The sequence below is a fragment of the Leptidea sinapis genome, chromosome Z, assembly GCF_905404315.1.
Source record: "Leptidea sinapis chromosome Z, ilLepSina1.1, whole genome shotgun sequence".
Classification (NCBI taxonomy): domain Eukaryota; kingdom Metazoa; phylum Arthropoda; class Insecta; order Lepidoptera; family Pieridae; genus Leptidea; species Leptidea sinapis.
Window position 1 is genome coordinate 7489335 of NC_066312.1, and position 23719 is coordinate 7513053.

The 23719-nt window shown below is 34.8% G+C and overlaps 1 protein-coding gene across 3 annotated transcripts in view; it reads left to right on the forward strand.

Moving 5' to 3' along the window:
• The window catches only part of LOC126978284 (protein cycle), a 117961-nt gene that overhangs the window by 29278 nt on the left and 64964 nt on the right, over nt 1-23719 (forward strand). The window contains exon 1 of one of the 3 annotated variants that reach the window (XM_050827032.1): nt 19478-19598. The exons of the other annotated variants lie outside the window; for them this stretch is intronic. Coding sequence (XP_050682989.1) covers nt 19507-19598 — 92 coding nt within the window. The 5' untranslated portion in view covers nt 19478-19506. Of the gene's footprint in view, nt 1-19477; nt 19599-23719 lie in introns of those variants that run through there. 3 annotated transcript variants of the gene reach the window in all.

Consider the following 23719-nt stretch of genomic DNA (forward strand, 5'->3'; position numbering starts at 1 on the left):
GGTACAGTATAACCAGTTTTCGGGTTTACCTTAATGCTTCAAATTATAGACATAACGAAATTTTTTTTAAATATAAGCTAATAGCTAATCATGAATTTGAGACATGAGAATGTAATAAACATTATATTACCTGAAGCACCTTAATTAACCGAACGGGAAATCCTTTCAGTTGTTAAGGATAAATACGAGCGCAAGCAAACAAACGCAGCGGGAAACTAGCGAGACTTTCGGAACTTTGAGAGAGTGTATAACAACGCAACTCTAGTAATTGGCTTACGCTTAAAAGAGAAAATACTGTGGGTTTTTATATGCGGCTGTTAGTAGAAAAATTTTAATCTTATAAATATTTAAACAAATATTGTAAAGCAGAAGAGTGTTCTTGTTTATATCCGAAAGGACAAGGCAGATTTGAATACAAAGTGTGTGTGTACTTATGTATGCACGCGAGAAGTTATACTTCTTTGGCCTAACGAAGCAAAAATCATTAAAATGATTAATTCCCCGTGCGTTTACAGAATGAACAATTTTGTAAAAATCTTGCATAGATAGATGGCTTTGACAATTAATTAATTAATTAATGAATACTGCTGCGTGGACTTGAACCCTTTGCCTGTTCTAATAATAGACGAAGAAACCAAAAAAAATAATAACAAATGACACAAACGTCAGAAAATTTTAGGAACCAACTTCAACCTTTTACTTTTGTGTTACAGTGATGCGCGCGCATCTTAAAATTTCACTCTGACGCTCTTCACATTTTCTCATAACGCGCCTAAAGAAATATTACTTCAAAAAAAATACAGTCAGATTCATAAATAATAGTCAGTATGCCGTTTGGAATTAGATTATATTGATTATTGCTTGAGATTAGATGCTTCTACTTTCACTTACTCCCATTACAAAAGTCTAGCGTTGAGGTTATGGCTCATATAAACAACTTAGCACCAGTCCCGCATAATTTGTAATAAGTTTTGTATACGGATTCCATTTGCGTGTGTCTGACGATAATGGCGCCATTTCACGGCACGTATTCTGCCCAAGATCGATTGTATAACCAGTATCGAGAAGTAGATACGATTCCGACACTTCTATGCATGCGACGCGTTCGATGAGTGCAGTACGTGCCGTTCGGCGCTTATAGCTGAAACACATGGTCGGATTTGGTACGGCCGGACCATCGAACGGTCCGGTGGCCGCCTCGCACCAATTTGTCCGGCGTTGTACTCGGTACGGTCCGGACGTTAATAATAATAATAATTTTGTTCCATGGAAAATGCGACATAACATTGAATATGGTCCGATAACAGATCGCGTCCGATGGTTTGGTCGGGCCAAATCCGATCATGTGTTTTAGGCTTTACAATGTTGATTGCGCGGGAGCATGAGAGAAGATGATGTAGGGGCGTGCGATTATTGTGACGCATCTAAGTGCGTAAACATTATAAGCAGAGTCGGTAAGAAAACTATAAGTAGAACATGTTCGCGATAAATAGGCTACACAAGTGTGAAGAGGCTGTGAGGTGGGGGCGAAGGACGCTTGCCTGCAATCACTACGTGTGATCTGAAAAAACAGCCACGGGTAGCCGTTTGACTTAAATCATAATACCTTAATTATTATGTTTCAATCTGCCAATATTAATAAATCAAAAATCTTTAAACGATAGGTAAGTCATTTGTTTGTATTTTTAAATGTTATTGTTTTCTGTAGTAGTTAGGTGTTTATATTAAAAAATCAATAGGTGACGTTTTAATAAGAAGGTTTTTAAGTCACGGAAGTTTACATGTCCTATAGATTTGATGTTAACGAAGCTACAAAGAAAATGATCGCTCGAAGATTTATTCGTAGATGCGATGTCGACATTCCTACACGGGTCTCGTGCTAAACCTGCGTGAATCAATGCTAACAGGAAAGATGGACTAAATTGTTAGATACTAATATAGTATACTAACTTACTGCTGCCCGCGACGTTGTCCACATGGATAGCGTGATTGTTTTTTTTTTAAATTGAGGCGAAGAGTAAGCAGAAAACATGCAAACATGGTGTTTTTAGACAAGTTTTGTGGTGAAAGTATAGCATTTCGAGCTATGAACATTACTTTATCCTGTTACACATATCCTTAAGTCTTATTTGTAGGTTGCTTATGCTTGCTGTTGGTTATAGTTAACACTGCCGAGCCTTTTTGAACTACCACTTTTCTTTGATGTTAAACAAGTTTTTTGGAATGGCGTGACGCATTTTTTTGGTACTTCTCTCAGAAAAGTTATTCTTATAGCTTGTACTTTTTTGTGTAGGTTCATTTATTCAGATTAGTAGTGAATAACGAGGATTGTAAGCATATAAACTGTTTTCCACGCAAGAATTTTAAAATATTGGCTTTGTTAATTAAATGGCGGGCCGGCAGCCGTGAACTCATATCGCTCAAGGTCGCTGGCATTTAGTGTCGCTTTAACTCCAGCAATCCCCGAAATGATGTGAAAATGCAGATGAAATTTCGTAAAAGCTCACCTCTATTCGACGAAAGGATAATTCCTAAGCGACAATAATGCGAATAAAAATGATAATATTACCCACAAATTAAGTCTAGTATAATAATCGAGCAAATATGTGAAGGTGAATATAAAGCGGGTGCCAATGAATTTTATCTCGTTGCTCTAATTCTGCTTACAATGGACATTTTGTTGAATCTATACTTCTTTAGGCGCGTTATGAAAATATAATGAGAATGAAATTTTAAGATGCGCGCGCATTACTGTAATACAAAAGTAACAGCGTGAAGTTGGTTCATAAAACTTTCTGACGTTTGCGTTATTCGTAATTTTTTTGGTTTCTTCGTCTATTATTAGGACGGCAGCCGTATTCATAATGTAAAAATTCTTCGTCTATTATTAGGACAGGCAAAGGGTTCAAGCGCATACAGCCGTATTCATTATTTATTAATTAATTGTCAAAGCCATGTTTGCTAGATTTAAAAAAAATGATTTTTGCTTCGTTCGGCCAAAGAAGTATAACAAATATACACACAGTTTTTTTTTTTTATTAGGACAAATGATCGTCAGCTGACAGCATTTTGTAAACGCCGCCCCCACTATTTTGCAGCGCCAGAGGAATAACAAGAGTGTTGCCAGCCTCTTAAAAAGTCTACCTTCTATTTTAATGGTTTATATTAGCTTGACCTATCTATCTATGTATCGGAATCTTTGGACGCGATTTTAACCCACTTTGAATTGTCGAATTGAATTCAAATTTTGCACACATATCAAGACTATAACATAAATGTATTTCTCAATGATAGCATAGATTGAGAATGGAGCGACCGCCCTCATGCTATTAAATATTAAGTTTTATTGTACGAATTTATTTTGTAACCATATTTTTATGAAAAATAAGCAGACCGCTGAGTTTGTTGCGCCCGTTCTTCTCAGGTATGAGACATACTTTTCGAATAGGTGGTAGTTTTTCACTTTCCTTCTTTGAATAAAAATATGTGAATTTGTATTTTCATTAATACCAAATAAATCAAATCAAAATCACTTTATTCATGTAGGTCACGCAAATGGTAAAGGGTTGAGCTAATGAGAAGTAGTGGCAAGAAACCCATTGCCACTCTTTTAAATCAACATTTAAATGTTCATCGTTTTACAAATCATTTCAATTACAATATGGGTATGTAGTTTCAACAAAATACTCGAAACGTCAAATAGTCAATACCATAAACGAGTAAGTAAAAAAAAGTAAAAGTAAAATAATACAAAACAGAAATTGTTGAGTACCTAGAGTAGTTGCATCATATGGACATAACTAACACTCGGCTATGTCGTTATGTAAGTCCTTTGTTCAGCGCAGAATATGTCTACAATAAATATGTTAATTTTTTTTATATTTAAATTTATTCACCTTGGGAATGATCCTATAGCGACCAGGCTATTTTCTGATAGATTATGTAGTGTTATTTTAGATCACATCTGATATCACAGAATATTCTGGTGTGACAACAGAGTCAGGCGGCGGTGATCACTTAAGGCGAAGGGTAAACAGTTAAAAAAAATACGCAAACAAGTTTTGTGGTGATAATATAGCATTTGGAGCTATGAACATTACTTTATCCTGTTACACATACCCTTAAGTCTTAATTGTAGGTTGCTAATGCTTATTGTTGGTTAAAGTTGGCACTCCAGAGCTATTATGAACTACCAGTTTTCTTTGCAGTTAAACAAGGTTTTTCTCGGCATCATGCATTTGTTTAGTATACTACTATCATAAAAGTTGTTCTTATAGATTATAAATTTTTATGTAGGTACATTTATTCAGATTAGTAATCACTAATGATGATTGTAAGCAATTTAACAGTTTGCGCCTGTTAAACGTTTCGACGCAAGAATTTTGAAAATATTGGCTTTGTTTTATAGGAGCCGTGAACTCATATCGCTCAAGGTCGCCGGCATTTAGTGTCACCTTAACATCAGGTATCAATCTGTACGCTGGTTTGTTCTCCTCTTCCATGAAAAAAGAAGTGAAAACGTCATACTCTGGTAACTATAGCTCAATTTCATTCAATACCCAAAAATAAATTGCCTCCACCTTGTTTTGTGATGTGCTGAGCTTCTTGCATGATGAGGCACATCTATCAAATAGTCTGTGCGATATAATTGAGTACAAATATTTCAAATCGAATGGAATTTGGATCGCCAAAGCACCAGTTCAAGCGAGTTCGAGTTACATTTGAACGGATGCTTATCCTCTTTGTAATTCGCCCTTACAGCAGCGCAAGTAACATCTCAAACGAATGTCACGGTACATTGATATTATCGGAAATTATCCTAGCAACCCCATGTTCGCCATATAAGATTTCCTTTTAGCCAGACCCCTCTGATACACAACTTATAACAACCAATATTAGTTGAGCTGAAATCGATATAGCTTAACAATCGCGTCAACCAATTAAAATGGCACCGTATAGGTATCTAATTGCCGAGAGTCAGCCGAAGCGGGCTTAACATCGTTTATAACTTTTAAATTGTCCTTACTTTAACTCTATCACCAGTTCCTTACGTCGCTTAATTGCTGATGAATGTTGTATGAATTTTTGTATAAAAGTTATTAATCTAGCTTCTCAAAGGCGATCTAGTGATACCCATAAAATACCATATGATAGAGTGAAGAGGTGGAGAGAACGTAAAAAATGGAGGCGTCCGAGTATGCATCAGTAAATCTTTTTTCTAGCTCTTATTTTTCCTGCAATCTGTCTTAATAACATTTACCTCTGTGATGTTATTACAATAAATAATTTAAACATAGCTTAGACACGATTTTTTTCAAATAGTGACCTAACGCGACGTCTAAAATGGAGTTTATCTTTTTTTTTATCTCTTAGTAAACGGTGTTTAACTTGTGTTTAACTACAACGTCGTGAAGCACAACAAAATTGAAATGTACCTAAAGGAACAATTAAAGACACGGAACGCAATTATTGTTAGCTGTCATCTCTCTGTCATCATATAATGTAAATCTTCCATATGAATATGATCTATTCGTTAGACACACCTTAGACAAGTGTGTTTAAATATAAGCAATTTTTAAAGATTGTTGAACGCTAAACAACAGCAGACACAGATTTATAATACAACTTTTTAAAACAATGTTCAACAACGTTCGTTTAACTTTTTTGTAATAACACAATAAATATTTATATTAGGTCGTGTCTGGAGCAGAATCCGGTGATTTTCCCAAATATAATTTATAATCTACTTGTCCATTAGATTTCGTTCCGCTGTTATGAATTTTCTTTTTAAGTTCCTTGCAACCTTGCACATTGGTATGGGTGGGTTTATAAACGCTTTTGATAAGTTTGTAGTGAGTCTGCTGAATGCTACTTACTTCTCAATAGTTTTTATATTTAGTTCTCGATGTAGACGTTTAGTAATCGGCACATCTGCGGTTTAAGGAATGTCGTATATGCATCATTTTTAAAAATACTTAAATTTGATTATTTACATCCATTAAGAGTTATCAAACACAACAAATTATTGATACAAAAATAGCATAAAAAACGCGTCTATTCTTGGAAAATTATCTGATTTCGCTTTAACAAATCCACTTTCAGTCATTATAAATAGAAATTATACAGATCATTGAATAATTAAAAAACCAATTTAAAATTAATTATATTGCTTAACCATCGAAAATAATATTAGGATAGGATCCCCATACCATTGCTTATTTTATCTAAACTTTGACGTCACACTACGCTTCAACTAATTCAATATTTTATGTTTCGCGCATATTTATTGAACTTTTGCTTATTAATATTTTTTATTCGGCAAACATTTAACAAGAAAAAACTATTTAAAATAAAGTCAACAATAATAAAGATTAGAAAAAATAACATTTGAACTAATTGTATACCACCAAGTACCTAATACTATTCCAGGAGAGGCAGACCAGTAGTCGGTTGGGACCAGGTCTGCCGAGTAGGAAGGATGTTGGAGGATTTCTAAATGTAAAGTTAAAACAGTTTCTCCTACCGTATGAGGTCTTGAGCTATCATGGAGCAATAATGATGAAGTTCACTCTCTTAGTTTCGCTATTCTTTGAAGTTCAGTAAAATAGACATCTGCTATTGACTGAATCTGATGAATCTATCAACCATCAAAAACTCACATAACATTTCGATGGTAAGCTTCACTTTAAGACAGTGCGATGTTTGACCTTGAGTAAGTCATTGTGAAGTCCGCTTGCGATTATCGTATTGAATCCAATTTTCATCTCGCCTCACATTTCATCCCAAGGTCCCTTCGTGTCGCCGCTGATTGAACATGCTCCGGCAAGCTTCAAAGCGTGCTTCTTTTTAACCGACTTCAAAAAGGAGTATGTTATCAATACGATCGGTATTTTTTTTATGTATGTACACCAATTTCTCCGAGATTTATGATCCGGTTTACGTAATTCTTATAAATAATAATTTTACTTAGTTTGGCCCAGTAGTTATCATTTTATGAACATTTATATGAGAATTTTCGTCTACCTGGATGACATAATTGTTTTCTGTGTATGCCTTTTTTTTGAGTTTTCATTCAGGTTGATTATATATTATTATTAACTGACACTAATACGTAAAAAATAAAAAAAACTACGTTTAAAAAAACCGACTTCAAAAACTGAAAAGTATCAAATAACTAAAAATTTAATATAATACACCTCTTATGCCAACCTTTACCTTTAATATTAATAAAATACTATTATTTGTATGTGCTACATATTGATAGCTTTGAAGTCGGTGCCAAGCCAAATGTAATAAAGGTACCTACACTCGCCACGTGTGACTTTAAGCGGGATAGCGTCGTCTAGAACAAAACAACCCAAGCGGACAGACACGCAACAACCTAAATAATAACAGTAAGTAAGCTGTTTATAATATTTAGTTTTATTTTGATTAGGGCTTGGTACTGACTTAAAAGCTACCAATAGGTAGCACATATAAATAATAGTATTTATTAATATTCAATTAAATTTTTAGTTATTTGGTACTTTTCAGTTTTAGAAGTCGGTTTTTTTAAACGTTGTTTTATTTTTTGTTGATGAGTTAAACATAGGGCAAATAGATTCTTGACATGTGTGTCAAGATTTTCTATTTTATGGATTTGAAGATAATAAGTCAATATTGGCTTAGATTATTTATACGTCTAGATCAGACCCTGGCAGCTGTGAAAACGTTTAAAAAATTGACGTTGACAGTTAACCTCTAATTTGAACAATGCACGCACGTTAACACAAATTGACATACAAATTGCGAGTGTAATACGTTGTCTAGCGGCAAGAGATAGCTTAGATAATTTATATGACATATAAATTATCTAAGACAGCAGGTATACTAACGCTAAAAGAAAAACTGTAGTTTGTTCCGAATCGGCTTTTTAGATTAAGGGGCTGTTTCACAGTGTCAAAGTATAGTAACGAATAGGCTACTTACTTATCTATAAAATATAGACACATCATACGCGTTTCACAATTTACAAATAGTGTTACCTGCCAGGTAAGCGCAATTTAAATTATAATTCATATCTGATGGATCGCCTGACAGTGTGACAAGCCCTTGACAAAATGATGTTAATTTATATAACGGTAGGGGAGCCCAAGAGCTAAATAGAGATTTACTCGAGCGTCGAGGGCACCTATTGGATTGTGAAGATTTGATGCTGAAAAGAAAATGGTTTATACGATGTGTACCCTGTCACTGGTTGGGGGAGTGTGTAACAATGTAAAAAAACAGTCATAATATACTCAAGCGCTTCAGATATTATTATAGTAGCGCCCCGCGTGTTTCTCATAACATATAAATATTAATCTGCTGGTTTGGATGGTGGGTGTGGTCATACGAAGGGGTAGAAAATAAAAAAAATCTTATAAAGCGCGTCATTGACATGTGATATTAAGTGAACCCTCTTGTAGGTCCTATTCAAAAGACTGACGATTTGGACGTGTCCGAAGTTATGAACGGTTTGAAAATGCAAAAAATGACTACGAAATACTCAATCGCGTCAGATTATTAAACAGATGGTTCATCTTAATGCCCTTATCGTCCTGACCCTTACTTATGTAGTGGAATTCCCTCAACCTGAAATTGAATGTTTGAAATTTTGTGACTTTTTGATTTTCGGATTTCCTGCTTTCGGATTGCTGGACAAAGGCCTTCCCCAAAGATTTATACGACGGTCCTGCGCTGTCCTCATCCAACGTATTCCGGCTATCTTTACCAGATCGTCGGTCCATCTTCCGTCGGATTTCCTTGTATAAAGCTCAAATTGTTAGATTATTAAAATAAACACTTTACTGCATATAATTAACTTACCTTACCTCAATCTGATATGCTCGTGTTGTTCTAACGATCTTTTTTTTTACTAATCTAATGGGCTGCTCTTGATGTTCGACCCTATATACATTCAGCGGCTCAGGTATGTTGGGAGTACTTCACAAGCTGCTCATTATCCCTCTTATGTTATTCTGACGCATTCAAATAAATCTCAAAATCCCCGCTTGGGCTCCTCTACTATAATGGTTTGTTTATGTTATGACTTATGGACTATTGTGAAAGACTTATAATAGCAATCGATTAATTGACATTTCCAATTTCGTTATACGAAAGCGGAAACAATTATATGATGATTGATTTTATTGCGAAACTTGTGGAAAAGAAGTGCTATTTATAAATATAAAAATCTGTTAACGTGTGTTAAGTTATTTCGTATGAGAAACAGTTTTTTTTAATATTTTCATTTCATCAAACGGAAATATTTAGTGCGAGGTGACAGACCGATCCGCCAGATAAGTCATCGTCAAACGCAGTCTGTTTTATCGGGAACTTTTACGTAGTCATTAATTAAACTAGCCTATAACAAACTGCTACTTTACTTGGAAATTGTGAAACAGCCCCTAAGTCTACATTCCACAAGCATATTTGCTATCCACAAATATATTGTTTTTATTACCAGTTTATTGAGGTAAGTAATTGAATATGTAACAGAAGTGGCAAGTGGGTGTTGGAGGGTGGACTTCGAAAGCGGGGGAGTTCTCAGATCGCTGTCATCAACACGCAACAGGTATTGTATGTGCGATCGTGCGATTATAGGCCGTTGTCGTTATAATGCCGTTGACAGAGTTGGTCTGGCTTGTCCAAATCGCTGTTATATGTTAATACTAGCGGTTGTATCAAACAACAGTCTTATAGATTATTTATTATGTAATTTTGAAGTAGAAGATACACAGACATATCTGATATTTAGGATCGAAAAGTGCGTTGCGTTCAAATTAAAACTTATTCTAAGAATAATTGCTAAACTATGTTAGGCTTTTTTTTGCATCAGCTGTTATACTTCAATAAATGATACTTTTACATGCAAATGCTTGATTTGCTGTCGAATATAATAAATTCTATCTGATAATAATAATTGCTAAAATATTTGAATTTGAAAAAGTGAATGACGTATCGCGAGGTGAAGACGTAGCTGTCATGCACACTAATGTAATAAACTTGGTGTGTTGTTATTCGTTGCCTAACAGCAAAATGCTTTATCTAGACGTATAAATATAAAATATATGTAATAAAAATTATGCACATATAAGATAAAGTTAAGTGATTTGCTTCTGTATAGAAAATGCTCGTGGAGAATCAGCGACGCAAATGCAATCTCGCAACACCACAAGGAACAAAGACTGTTGTTGATATTTGAGGAGTTATTAAGAGTATAAAGGAAATATGAGATAGTTGTTGTTTAGCCTGCACGATTCAATATATTTACCTCAAATAATATAAAGAAAATGCCTTAGCGAAATTAATCGAAAGATATATCTATTATTATTATTATCCGTGAAGCAGTAATGTGTAAGCATTACTGTGTTTCGGTCTGAAGGGCGTCGTAGCTAGTGAAATTACTTGGCAAACTTAACAGCTTGTGTCTCAAGGTGACGAGCGCAGTTGTAGTGCCGCTTAAGTTTTTGGGTCTTACAAGAACTAGACCTTCTGAGCGGCACTGCATTTATCAATTACCATCAGCTGAACGTCCGGCTCGTCTCGTCCCTTATTTTCATCAAAAAAAAAAGAGTATACTTATATACAGCTCAATGTAATTTCTAAAATAAGATCCTCATAAAACCACTGAATTTAAGACTTAGCAGTATGCGATTCGGAATAACTCGAATCAATTTCCAGCGTTTGTATCAACTACAGTTATGTTCTCAGCTATTTAAAAATTAAAGTCATTACTGAACACCATTGAGAAGCAAATATTACAAGCAATGACGAAAATCATCACATTATTCTCTTATTGTATCCACTGGTACAATTCACAGTTCTATTCATAAATCTCTGCGTAAATATAACCTCGCGCCCACTGCCTCGTGCCGTCGCGCTACTATCTCCCAGACATCTTCAGGATAATTTTATTAAATAAAACAGCTTTTTTACACGCTTTTTATTAGCTTCACCTGTATATTTGTATGTTTATAACCGACTTCCTTGGGCGCGATTTTGACCCACTTTAAACGGCTAGATTTCGTTCAAACTTTGTAGATTTATAGTATTTATATGTTATTAGTAAGCAGATACTATGTTCATAATCTTAGGCAGAGTTTTCATAAAGTCTAATACGTAATAATTCTGTAATTATCCAGTACAAAGGAATAGGTTGTATATTGTTTGCGATCACTTAATTACTGCACATAAACCGATTTTATTAATAAAATGCATATAAAAACACTTAATTTACTTTTTGTATATAGAAAAATACTCCATTTTCTTATCAACAAAGAATGTATTGCTACAATAAGTCTGCAATTTTAAGTTTAATTGATGGAATTATAATATGTAAATATTAAAAGCGATATTGGCTTATATACAGCTAACTTGACACATTTAACAAAAAATTAATAGATTTATTAAAAAAACATCACCGACTCAAGTTTTGTTTCGGTAACTAGTGAATTAATTAAGTAAATAAAATATTTAATTAATTTTATGAAAACTCAGTTACATTAATCACCTATGTAGTATTAATTTTGTTGTGAAATAATCGAGTAACACTTCTATACCTAACTGTGGATAATGTTGAAGGTTGTACAGTTATCAAGTTCAAATATTTTTATTCAAAATAGGATGTGACATCACTTATTGAAAGTCAAAAACAACCACCCATTCCAAAACGACTGCCTCAGACCTGAGAAGAATGGGCGCAACAGACTTAGCGGGTTTATTTTTTTCATCGAAAAAATATTTTTACAAAGAAATATTTTTCAATCAAACCTATTATTTAATAAACTGAGGCTGGTCGCTCCATTCCCAATCTGTGGTATCATTAAGAAAGTCATATATGTTTTAGTGACAGTTTCTTGCAAATTCACTTATGTGCCTATGAACATACATTACATTATCAAGGATATATTGAGAAGCAACAGTCAACATGTTATATATATTTTATTCAATTGTAATTTAGTGATTAATACTAATTCAAACAACTGTTTATTATGCCTCGTAAAAAAAAATACTTGCTGAACAAGAATGATAATGGTTTCCACTTCAAATATGTATATGTCACCATACACATGTAAATATTTATCGGTAGCCAATACAGTTGTGGTGAAAGTAAGTATTCAAGTTTTAATTTTTACCAACATTTATGGACGACGAGGGATGCAGACTAACACCTCCAGCGCTCTTCCAGCAGGTGTTATCGCTAAGCCAACAAGCCAATCGTAGAAATAAATAAAAATACTTGTATAATAATAATATTATAATAATATTGACACACGTTTACACAAATTATCTTGCCCCTTACTAGGCATAGCCTGTACTATGGGTACAAGACAACGATATATTTAATACAATATACTTACTTAAACATACGTAAATACATATAAACATCCATGACTCGGAAACAAACATCCAATTTCATCATATAAATGTTTGCACCTACCGGGATTCGAACCCGGGACCTCTAGGTCAGTAGTCAGGGTCACTAACCATTCGGCTGTATAGGTCGTCAGTGAGAGAATTTATTTTGTTTATTTTTTTGAGTTACTAATGTCATGTTTAATTTCTTGCGGCCTTACAAATAAACTTGTTATAAAGTTATAACTGATGATAAACAAAGAAAATGTAATATGTCTACGATATCGTTGACAACACTGTCAATACAACGATAATTCTGAAGTTTTCCGAATGACAAGCTGAACGCCTTGCAAATAAACGCGGGAAACGTTATACGTCCGAACAAACCATTCGTAAGCAAAATGTCTACTTAACATATTCTTGGTTTATGCTTAGTTGTAACTTTATGCCAATTTTATTTGTAAGGCCGCTAAAGTTTACGATATTTCGCGTTTTAGTCGGTAACTTGATTGTGGTCAACATCGGTTGAGCAACCAGACTAACACCAGACAATATTTTCCTAATACAATTTTCTTTCTCTAAAAGTTAAATAAGCTATTTACCAGTAGGAGGCTTTGCACTGTATGCCTGCTAGATTATGGGCACCGCAACAGTGCTTTTTTCTACCGTGAAGCAGGAATGTATAAGCATTATTGTGTTTCGGTTTGAAAGGCGCCGTAGCTAGTGAAATTGCTAGGCAAATGAGACTTAACATCTTGTTTCCCAATGTGACGAGCGAATTTGTTGTATTTTTGGGTTTTTCAAGAATCCTGAGCGGTATTGCATTATAATGGGCAGGGCGTATCATCAAAGAAGTCATAACAGCTTAATGTTTCACCCGAAACTGAATTACAGTAATACTTTCTTTATGGAAGATCGTGGACAAACGATCAATACAAGACTTACTGTTTTAACTCTTGTCAAACAAATATTAAAATTAAAATTTAAAAGATTCAGCCACAATTATTCGCGATTCAATTCTTAAAGAAGTATTTTTTAACGTATATAACACTCTCGTTGATCAAAGAAAATACTGTCTATACACATATACTAGCGGACCCGATCCAGACGTTAGAAGGAGATCACTAACATGCGTAGGAGAATCGAACCCAATCTCAAATTTACTGGAACACTAAAAAAAAACATCAAAATCGGTCCAGCCATTTAGGAGGTAGTTCACTGTCAACACACGTACAGAAGAATTATATATATACTAGCTGACCCAGCAAACGTATTGCCGATATTAAAATCGCGATACAAAGGTAACTGTTGATCGTAGATGGGTGAAAATTTGAAGTTGTATGTATTTTTTAATACTGACTCATAATCAAACAAATTTAAAAAAAAAATGTCAAACAAATTAAAAAAAACAATCGTGTGGACCACCCTTAACATTTAGGGGTATGAAAAATATATGTTGGACGATTCTCAGACCTACTCAATATGCTCACAAAATTTCATGAGAATCGGTCAAGCCGTTTCGGAGGAGTACGGGAACGAACATTGTGACACGAGAATTTTATATATAAGATATAAAGCACGAAGACGGCGTTTGAAACTTTATTCGTCAGCAACCACAATACATACAGACCCCCGTAATATATCGTTTGGAAGGTCTTGATGGGGAAAAAGCTTGAGTTTGAGTTTCCAGGTGGGCGCGATCGAAGCCTTAAACAAGGTTTAAACATTTCCCATAGATATCCAAATGTTTTCAGTTTTCTTAAGTGTTGATTTCGCGAATATTTGTCTTTAAACAATTCGACACGTGTTTCGCCTCTACACGAAGCATCCTCAGGAGATGTTGACTCGCCAAACTCTGGCACGAGACTCACTCTCGCAGTCTAAAGAATTAACACTGAAGAAAACTCAAAGTATTTGGATAATTATGGATTTCCGCAAAGTAACGCCTACTCCAATAAATTTCCCATAAAATTAAAAAAAAATCAAAATTCAAAAACACTTTATTCATGTAGGTCACAAAAATGACACTTATGAATGTCAAAAAAAAAATATATAAATATTGTTTCTTATTGAATTTACCGCTACTTCGTAAAGGGTTGAGCTAATGAGAAGAAGTAGCAAGAAACTCATTGCCACTCTTTTGCTGAATGTCAATAGGGACCTTATTATAAAAACGTATTCACAGACCTCTGAATGTAGTTGTGACTTTTTGGAGTCGACTTACATGAACAGTAAGCCTATCCCTATTTCTAGTATTGACATTATGAGTGTCACTAATTTTTTTAAACGAATTTATATTTTTTTTTACATAAACAAGGTTTTCATATATGTTTTGCGATGTCAAAGTCAAAACTTATATTTCCTTAAATTTTTCCCTTAGTGACACTCTTGGTCCTAATTTATAGATGGCACGAATAGCTCGCTTCTGCAGTGTGAAGATGGTGTTAACATCGGCAGCATGTCCCCAAAGTAAAATACCGTATGTCATCAGACTATGACATAGAGTTACATTTTAAATGTGGTTTGTTCACCAAGCTTGCATACACGGGCAGGAGGGACGCGAGGGACGAACGGATCGTCACTATTATTATAATATTGTTCAACCTGCAAATATTGCGGTATTCGATACTCCATTGTTTGTTATTTGTGTTAAAGTTATATAACCTTACTTACGCTGAGTTATAAACACCAGACGTCCGCTTCGGATATTGTTAAGGGTAAATTATATTATCTTACTACAGTGAAATCAATATTTATGTTTGTAGGTAGGTAACATTGTAACTTACTACAACATACTCTTTTAATTAAGTCCCAGTTGATTTTTTCTTTTTTTTTTTCTTAGAGAGGAGGCAAATACGTATTGAATACTCGGAAACGGGGCCCATACGTCGGGCTCGGGTGTAAAACACCCCCTACCGATTAAAAATCTCCTCTGTGCTGATAGCCCTGAAGGCTTTTACAGGGAAGCCGTCCGGGGTTTTGCTTTGACGTAAATGTTATAACTTAACTGCTGTTTTTCTTTGTACTACAATATATTATGGTGTATTTTAAAAAGAGCGGATAAGTTAGATAGTTGAACCGTCTCTTAGAGTCCATTTTTGTTTGAAAAAGCGGTGGTGTTATGAAAAAATATTGACTTATGATTGGTTTTATCCGGTAGATCTTAGTCAGGATGCAAGAGGGATGAAAATTCTAATTGTTTTGTCATCGATCGACCTACGCGAATTTTAAAAGTAAATTAGACCTCGTGATGTAGGTGAAAATTACGTGTAAATATTCCGTTACATATATACGAGTAGAAATAGCTGTACCTTTTCATCGGTTTGATTTAGAAAATTGAGATTAAAATATTTCAAATGCCCGCAGAAGATTTGATCTTAATTTAAATCTGATGCCTTTTGTTTAGATTTCCTCTCATATTTCTAGGCAGGGACTAGGAAACTCTAGTAAACAGTAGTTTGTTGTAATTGTTTTGTTTAAATATGAACACTAAAACTATGATAATTTTGCATGCGGTGGTATGTGGTGAAAATCATAGATTTGTAATTAACATGTATCATGGTTAGTTTTTTTTTTGAATAAGTCTAATAATTATTGATTGTTTGAAGTAAAATCTAGAAAATCACTGGATCATCCAAAAAACTTATATATAGAATAATAGAACCTTCAAGTTTAGAACATACTCCAACCTTAAAATCATCGCATCTCTTAATTTCTTTCGGGTGTCCATGGGCGATTGGTTTTTCAGCTCTTGCCCGTTTGCCTGCCATTTTATATAAAAATATAACTATGTATATAAAAGGAGACGAAGGTTTTCAGCCAGCTTGTGTTCGACTTACGGTACGCAGACGTGGTCGCTAACTATGGGCCGGATAAGAATGCTCGTGGTCGCTCAGAGGGCAATGGAGGGGATTTTCCGTGCGAGGCCGAATCGGAAATGAAGAGATCCGTCGGAGAACCAAGTCACCGAAATAGCCCAAATGATTGCCCAAATGAAGTGGCAGTGGGCGAGCAGGGCACATTCTTCGACGGACTGATGGCCGGCGGGCAGAAAAGTCTTCGAATGGCTACCACGTACCGGAAGACGCAGTGTTGGCGGCGCCCCACAAGATGGACCGACGATCTGGTCAAGATCACTGAAATAGGTTGGATGAGGGCAGCGCAGGTCCTATCGTCGTGGACATCTTTGGGGGAGGCCTTTATCCAGCAGTGGACGTCTTCCGGCTGATGATGATGGCGATGTATATCAATGCCTAGTTTATAAAATTGTAAACTGTTAAATATCGTTAATATAGAAAAATAAAGTATTCTACGACGAATCGGAAATAATATTTAGGGTTAGGTTGGAACATTATAACTCATAATGGAGTATCAAATATCATATTGTCACAGCGTTGTCGGATGCCTGAAAATAGAGCGTAATTTAGCAATTTTGTTCGTCTACTGGCTATTGGTATCTCTTTATTTCTTTATCCAATTAAGAAAACAAGAAGATTATACAAGCCGATCTATTTAAATAGTCCTAATAGCGATGCAAAAAGCTAAAACATACAAGAGCTTAATCACTAAAAAAATTTAGTGTTTTTATGTTAGAATAACAATGGAAGAACAAAAGAGCTTAGGATTAAGCAATCGTAATTAGCGTCCAATCCTTCTAAAGCTAGAGGAATTATAAATACTTTGCTAGATGTTACGGACTTCGTACGTGTACGAATTTTTTGAAGCTTAAAATATCGAATTGTTATTACAGCCCAAAGAAGGTTGCCCTTCAGATTTGGGCGAACTGTATGTTCCTTTTGATGTCACGTAACATGTTGAAATTTAAAATTCAAACATTGTTTTTTATCTTGTTTGAATCAATACATGTTTATGTGATTTCAAGACGATTGCTGATGATCCTCAAACAGACCTCCTCTATTTGTAAAACCACAAGAATAACAGACATTTCGCTGAACAGTTTTTATGCTTGCTTTACAAACTCAATTCTTGTTATAAACATAATTTTATTTGGACATAGGGCAACGTCTATCGGGTGTTTGTATCTAATATACTTCTTAAAATTAAAACAATTATTTATTTACGGCCATTTTCAATAACCTATCAATACTGGTGTACCAGTGTAGCCCTGATCTATTGTGATAGCCACTGTTAACTAATCTTAGATTGATTCTTCACCTGAATCTTACTATATCTTTTGAAGAATTCGACTTCCCAAAGAAGTTCTCGTATTAAAGAGCCACATTCAGAGAGTATGTGTAACGAGGTATTAACTGCACTATTACAGAATCTACACGCTCTGCAATATCTGTGACCTAAGATTGAGAGGTGTTTGTTTAATTTAGTTAGTCTCCTGGTTAGACTGCGTAAGTTTTCCCTACTTAGCGACTTTTCCCTTACTACTTCAGTGCACTGTTTCACATCGCTTGCGAAAATGTTTGCTAAAGAAAGCAGACGGCTTCAGATATAAATGGAATAATAAAAATTGATTGGTTCCTAAATCAATTTCCTCAATTCTTGATTTGAATACCATCCTTTCCATAATTTGGGTGTGTGGCATGCGGTTTTAAGGAACTCTCTTCGCGTACAATCAAACGTTTCCTCCAGAAAAAGCGTGTAAAACCTACCTTAAAAAACAGGCAACGCTTCCGTGATTCTGCATTTACCATGAAGGAACCTACGGCTACGCCTCGTTTATCCCCCTAATCCAAAAAAACGTAAATATATAATCATGTAGAAACAGGTTTTGTGAACCTTTTATTTGCAAAAATTCAAAGTGAAATTCAAATGGAGAATGTCTGGTATAAAGTATGTAGTAATTTGATACTTCATTCTAAAAATAAGTAGCTTAAATATTATTGAATAGATGCTCATTAGCCCGACACCGCGGTGGGTCTTTCAAATTGTATTGACAATTCACTTATTTAGGCAATACTAATGGTGAGTACGGAATATAGTCTTTTAAATGCGATCATTATTTTCGTCTAGTCACAAATTATTATTGTGTGGGTTATCTTTATACAATAATAATCCTTGCAAGAATACGGAGTTTTAATAATATACATTATAGATTGATAGAAGTATTGTTTCATTTTTTTGTTGGGTCTGGTATTTCTTCTGAAATCATACTGTGGAACTTATAATGGCTGTGATAGTTGCCCTCATACTTAGGAGCGTTAATTTTGCTCTTCGGAGTGTACTCGACTGTCTCAAGCCTCTGTTATGAGACACAAAGCTACTTACTTATATCATGATAAAGTTCCCTCTGATATTGATATATCAAATTGAAAACGTAGATATTTCTATCAAAGTCGTATTACAGAGCTCTCGAAGTACGTATGTACTTAACTTAATCAGATTTAACATGATTACATATGTGTGTTACCACAGGTTTAACTCCTCTGTATATATATGGTCAGTTGTTGGGTGGGGCAAAGAAATGTTGTTTGTGGTATCCGTAGTATTTGCAATCCTGTCGCCGTCTAAACTTGTATTAGTAATTAGTTACGCCTTATTTGAAGCCTTTTAAATGAATTTTAAAGCAATTCAAACGTAGCTCTATGATTTCCTATAGGTTATATTTGTCCCTTCGTTCTGTTTTTTACCACAGGGGAAAAGGGTAAAATAAAAGATTTAGAGAAATTATTTTTTAAGGCTGCATACCGAATTATGAGCATTCTGGGCAGTCATATAAAATAATGCAGAGGGATTAATATTAAGAGAGTAGAAATGAGTAGTTTGCATTTATTAATGCTAAATCATAATGTATGTATTAATAAATTCAGGCTGCTTGTGCTATTAACACGTGAGTTAAGGACGTATCTTCTCACAAATTTGCATTGAAAGTTTAGTTTAGAAACTCTGACAATTTAATAACAACCCGTGATCCAAATAGGTATTGTTGTCATCGCTTAGCGTGTAAATAAAAACTGAGATCCCGGAGAGCGTGTAGAAAGAGCTTAGCTGAAGCGTTTACGCGCCGCGTCAGATTGTAAGGATTGTGAGGCAAGTGCCGCGGCCGTTTCAGTCTGAGTGAGCAGTTGTCAGGCGACGAACCGCTCACGACTGTCGGCGCTCCATTTGCGGCATTCGCTCCGTGGATTGTGACCGCTTCGGGCATAGTAAATAGACATGGCGCGCGAGTACGCGCGGGTGCAAGATTTTTATTTGCAACTGCATGATCTGCAACCAACAATCAACTACCCCAATCACTTCGAACTGCTGTGAGTACCGAACGCGAATTATCGCAACTGATTACTTTTAATTTGCGGCACCATGTTTCTTGGTTAGTGGTGAGCAATTGATTTGAAAAAGTTTTTGAATTAACAAAATACAATGACGCGTTATTTGGGAGCGTTCCCACTATCAGAAAACAATGTATTTATTTGATTAGATACATAAAAATGCTTTATTCAAATCGTGTTTACTATATCAATATATATTTATTTTCATTGACGTTGTGAAATATTATGTTAATTTGTGTTGTATTTTTTTACATTCGCAGTTTGAACTTTGCATTTAGTTTGCGATGAGAAAATATTGTCGAATAATTAATGCCTTTGTTTTTAAAACTGTGTACTTAAAATTTAAGTAATCTTTAAATTATTTTGTAGGTAAGTTTACGTACGTATAGATCTATAGATGTCTTGACATTCGCATAATTATTATGCGATATGCTGCAATATAATTACCCGGCCCAATTATAAATGTCTCAACTGTAGTGCAAGATTATAGATAGTTGACAATGATTTATATTTATAACAATTACTTTATATCTTATATCTTTAAACGAGTAATTCTTGTGCATATATATTTTGAATCTCGGAAACGGCTCCAACGATTTTAATGAAATTTGGCATGTAGGTAGTTTCGGGTGCGAGATATCGATCTAACTAGGTTTCAATTTTAACAAATGTAATTTTGTCCATGTTTAAATGAGAAAAAGCTACAATAACATTATATTACAAAGGTATATTTCGCCACTATATACAAGACTATAATAGCTCAGATGGGACATTGGGTGATCCGGAATGCAGAAGACCCCGGTTCGAATCCAGATAAAATTTTATTCCTTAAAATTTCGATCGGTCGTTCGGATATTTTTTATATTTTCAGTATACCGGCAGGCGACTTCCTCTTACGATTGTGTTTTATCAATTCGAATTATTTGTTACAAGAGCATTTTTTTAGCAAATTATGCGTGTCACTTACAAACGACAATCATAGTAGCACAATATCAACGCCGTTTTACTTAGCTGTCGTTTAGAACACATTCTTGTTATATAATTTTTCCCAATTTTTCAATAAATATCGTGTACGCTTCTCTTGAATTTCCCCGTGAAGTATTTTAATAGTGGCAACGAGTTTCTTGTCACATCTTCTGGTTAAAGCTCAACTTTTTTCGAGTGGTAGTAAAATCTTTAATATTCATTTGTGTAATTTTGACCTGATTGAACAAATGATTTTTCTTTCTTATCATATTGTTAATATAGGTACAGTTACCTTGGTGTGCGTCCCTTTAGGACTGTTTAATACTCTTGAATTTCCCCGTGAACTATTTAAAGGGTGGCAATGAGTTTCTTGCCACTTCTTCTCATTAAAGCTCAACTCCTTGATTTTCTTTCTTTCGTATTATATTGGTGATATCTCGCTGTTACCTACCTCGACTTGATACTATTGACAGAAGCTGATTAAAGCCCGATTTCTGTATTCAATTGCAATCCTAAGTTGAGTATCCCAGATTTATATTTCTATCCATTTCCTGATTTTTGCACATCAGTATCAGATTTATATAAGCGTAAGACAGATACATAGACAGGGGTTTTCTATACTTACATGAGTTTTTTAAATTTAAATAACCATGCTGATCTTCATTCAGCGTCGATTCATGGAATAATATATATATTATTCTCACTGTCACGAAACCGGTCATTGGATAAATAAAATTTTGTTAATATCTAGTAGATGCTCTAAAGGTTTTATTGAATGTTTGAATATGTCCCGTATAATAGTTCTATTTTGTTATAATTTGAATACCATACCGCCAATGAGAAATAATGTTCAAAATGTTATCTATATGTTTAAACGAGAATGTATGTTTGTTTATTCCCTAATAACTCCTAAACTATTCGACCGATCTCAATGAAATCTTTTGTAATAGATTCGTTGAAGCTCAGGGAAGGTTTGCATATATAATTTATATGGCAAAACAACGTTTGCCAGGTCAGCTTGTTATAAATAATAATTATTGTACGTTTAATCTTTACTTATATATTTCTTGTGTGCGTGTCACTGAACTACTCCTAGACGGCTGGACCGATATTGTTGATATTTTTGTATGTTCCAGTGAATTTGAGATTGGTTTAGATTCTCAATTCCGTCCATATAATATAATTCTCCTGCTCATGTGTATGTTAGTGAACTACGCCTAACGGCTGGACCGATTTTCAAATTTAAGACGTGTGTACAGGACCACGGCTGTTGGGTCCACTAGTAATCTAATAAATAATTACAGATAATAATGAAATACTGTTATAAACCTTAGGAGTGAAAATTCTTATCACCTTCACAAACTCGTACCTAAACATTATTTTGGCTTTTTAGGATATATCTTGGAACCTAAACGAATGCAACATACTGCAATAATGTCGACATTAACGGCTGTTTTCAATAACCTATCTATCCTTAGTTTAACTTACTAGAGGTAGACAAATCTATCCTTTTACGCATACTGACATTTCAGTAACCTATTGACAGATAGCATTATACCATAACTATTGGACATAACTATGGATAGATAAGATCTTGTCAGTAAACGGTGACAGCAATGTATCCGTAAGTTAAACTATGGATAGATAGGTTATTGAAAACGGCCGTAAATGAATTACCCATGAGTCACAATCGTTAATACACAGCGACCGTTCAGTGCATTTTTGTTTCATTCTTAACTTATTTAATTTGTGAACGCGTTCCAGCGGCTTTTTACAAATCAGTGGCAAACATCAGCCTTTTTATTATGGAAGGAATATCTGTTGGGTCATCTGGTATACAATAATAATATCTAATATATAAAATTCTCATGTCGCGTTGTTTGTAGTTAAACGTCCTTCGAAAGGGTTTGACCGATTCTCATGAAATTTTGAGTGCATATTGGGTAGCTCTGAGAATCGGACAACATCTGTTTTTCATCTCCCTAAATGTTAAGGGTGGTCCACGCCAATTTTTTTTTTTTAATTTTTTGACATTTTTATTAAATTTGTTTGATTATGAGTCAGCATTAACACCCATCTACGACACAACAGTTACTTTTGTATCGCGATTTTAATATCGGCAATACAACGTTTGCTGCGTCAGCTAGTATTATTATAATATACTTCAACTTTTACACAATTCGTCGGCGCATCCGGTATTCCTATTCGTGATGGAGATGCATATATTTGGACCGATCATCACTAGAGTTGAAACGGATAGCAGTTTGGCCGGATACCGGATATTCGGCTAACCATGTGGCCGAATAGCCGAATATCCGGCGGAACTTAGCCGTTTGGAGATCTTATTGGAATATTTGAAAATGTCTAGTGAAGAGTCCTCAAGTAGCAGTTCATCTTCAACACCGGCTAAAAAGAGTAGAGGAGAGGGGACAGAGTCAGCTGTATCTCGCAAACCTCATGACACGTTTTGGGATTGCTTTGATGAGGTAGCAAATGAAAACAATACTGACCAGGTTCAACGTGAAGAAAGAAACGCGATAACCTGTGAGCTGGATTTTTATCTCAAGTCAATGAGAATTGATCGCAATCGTGACCCTTATTCTTGGTGGGCAGCTAATGCCAAACAATACCCAAATTTAACAAAGTTTGCCAAAATCTATCTTTCAGCACCTTGTAGCAGTGTGTACAGCGAAAGACTTTTTTCTGAAGCTGGCCTTATTTCTGAAAAGAAGCGAAACCGCTTGCTACCTCTCAATGCAGAGAAAATAGTATTTATCCACCATAATTTGCCTTTTAGTAGAAAATATGAGTATATTTCATGAAATAACAAATAATAAAGTACCTCTAACGTAATATTGCAACTCGTTTAAAATTAAATTAAATAAGCCTTTATTGCTGTTATTTTTAACTTAATTAACAATCAAAAGTTTAGCAGAGGTAACAAAATATCATTAACTTAAACTAACTTGGTGCTATCGTTGACATTCGGTTGTTCTCCTCTTGCCACAGCTTATCGACAAAGGCTTTCCACTTGTCTCTATCTTTTGCTATACGTAACCATCCTGGGCCCGCTGCAACTCATACATTGCGGTATTAATCATTTTCTTTCTAATGACAACATGATGCACAAACAT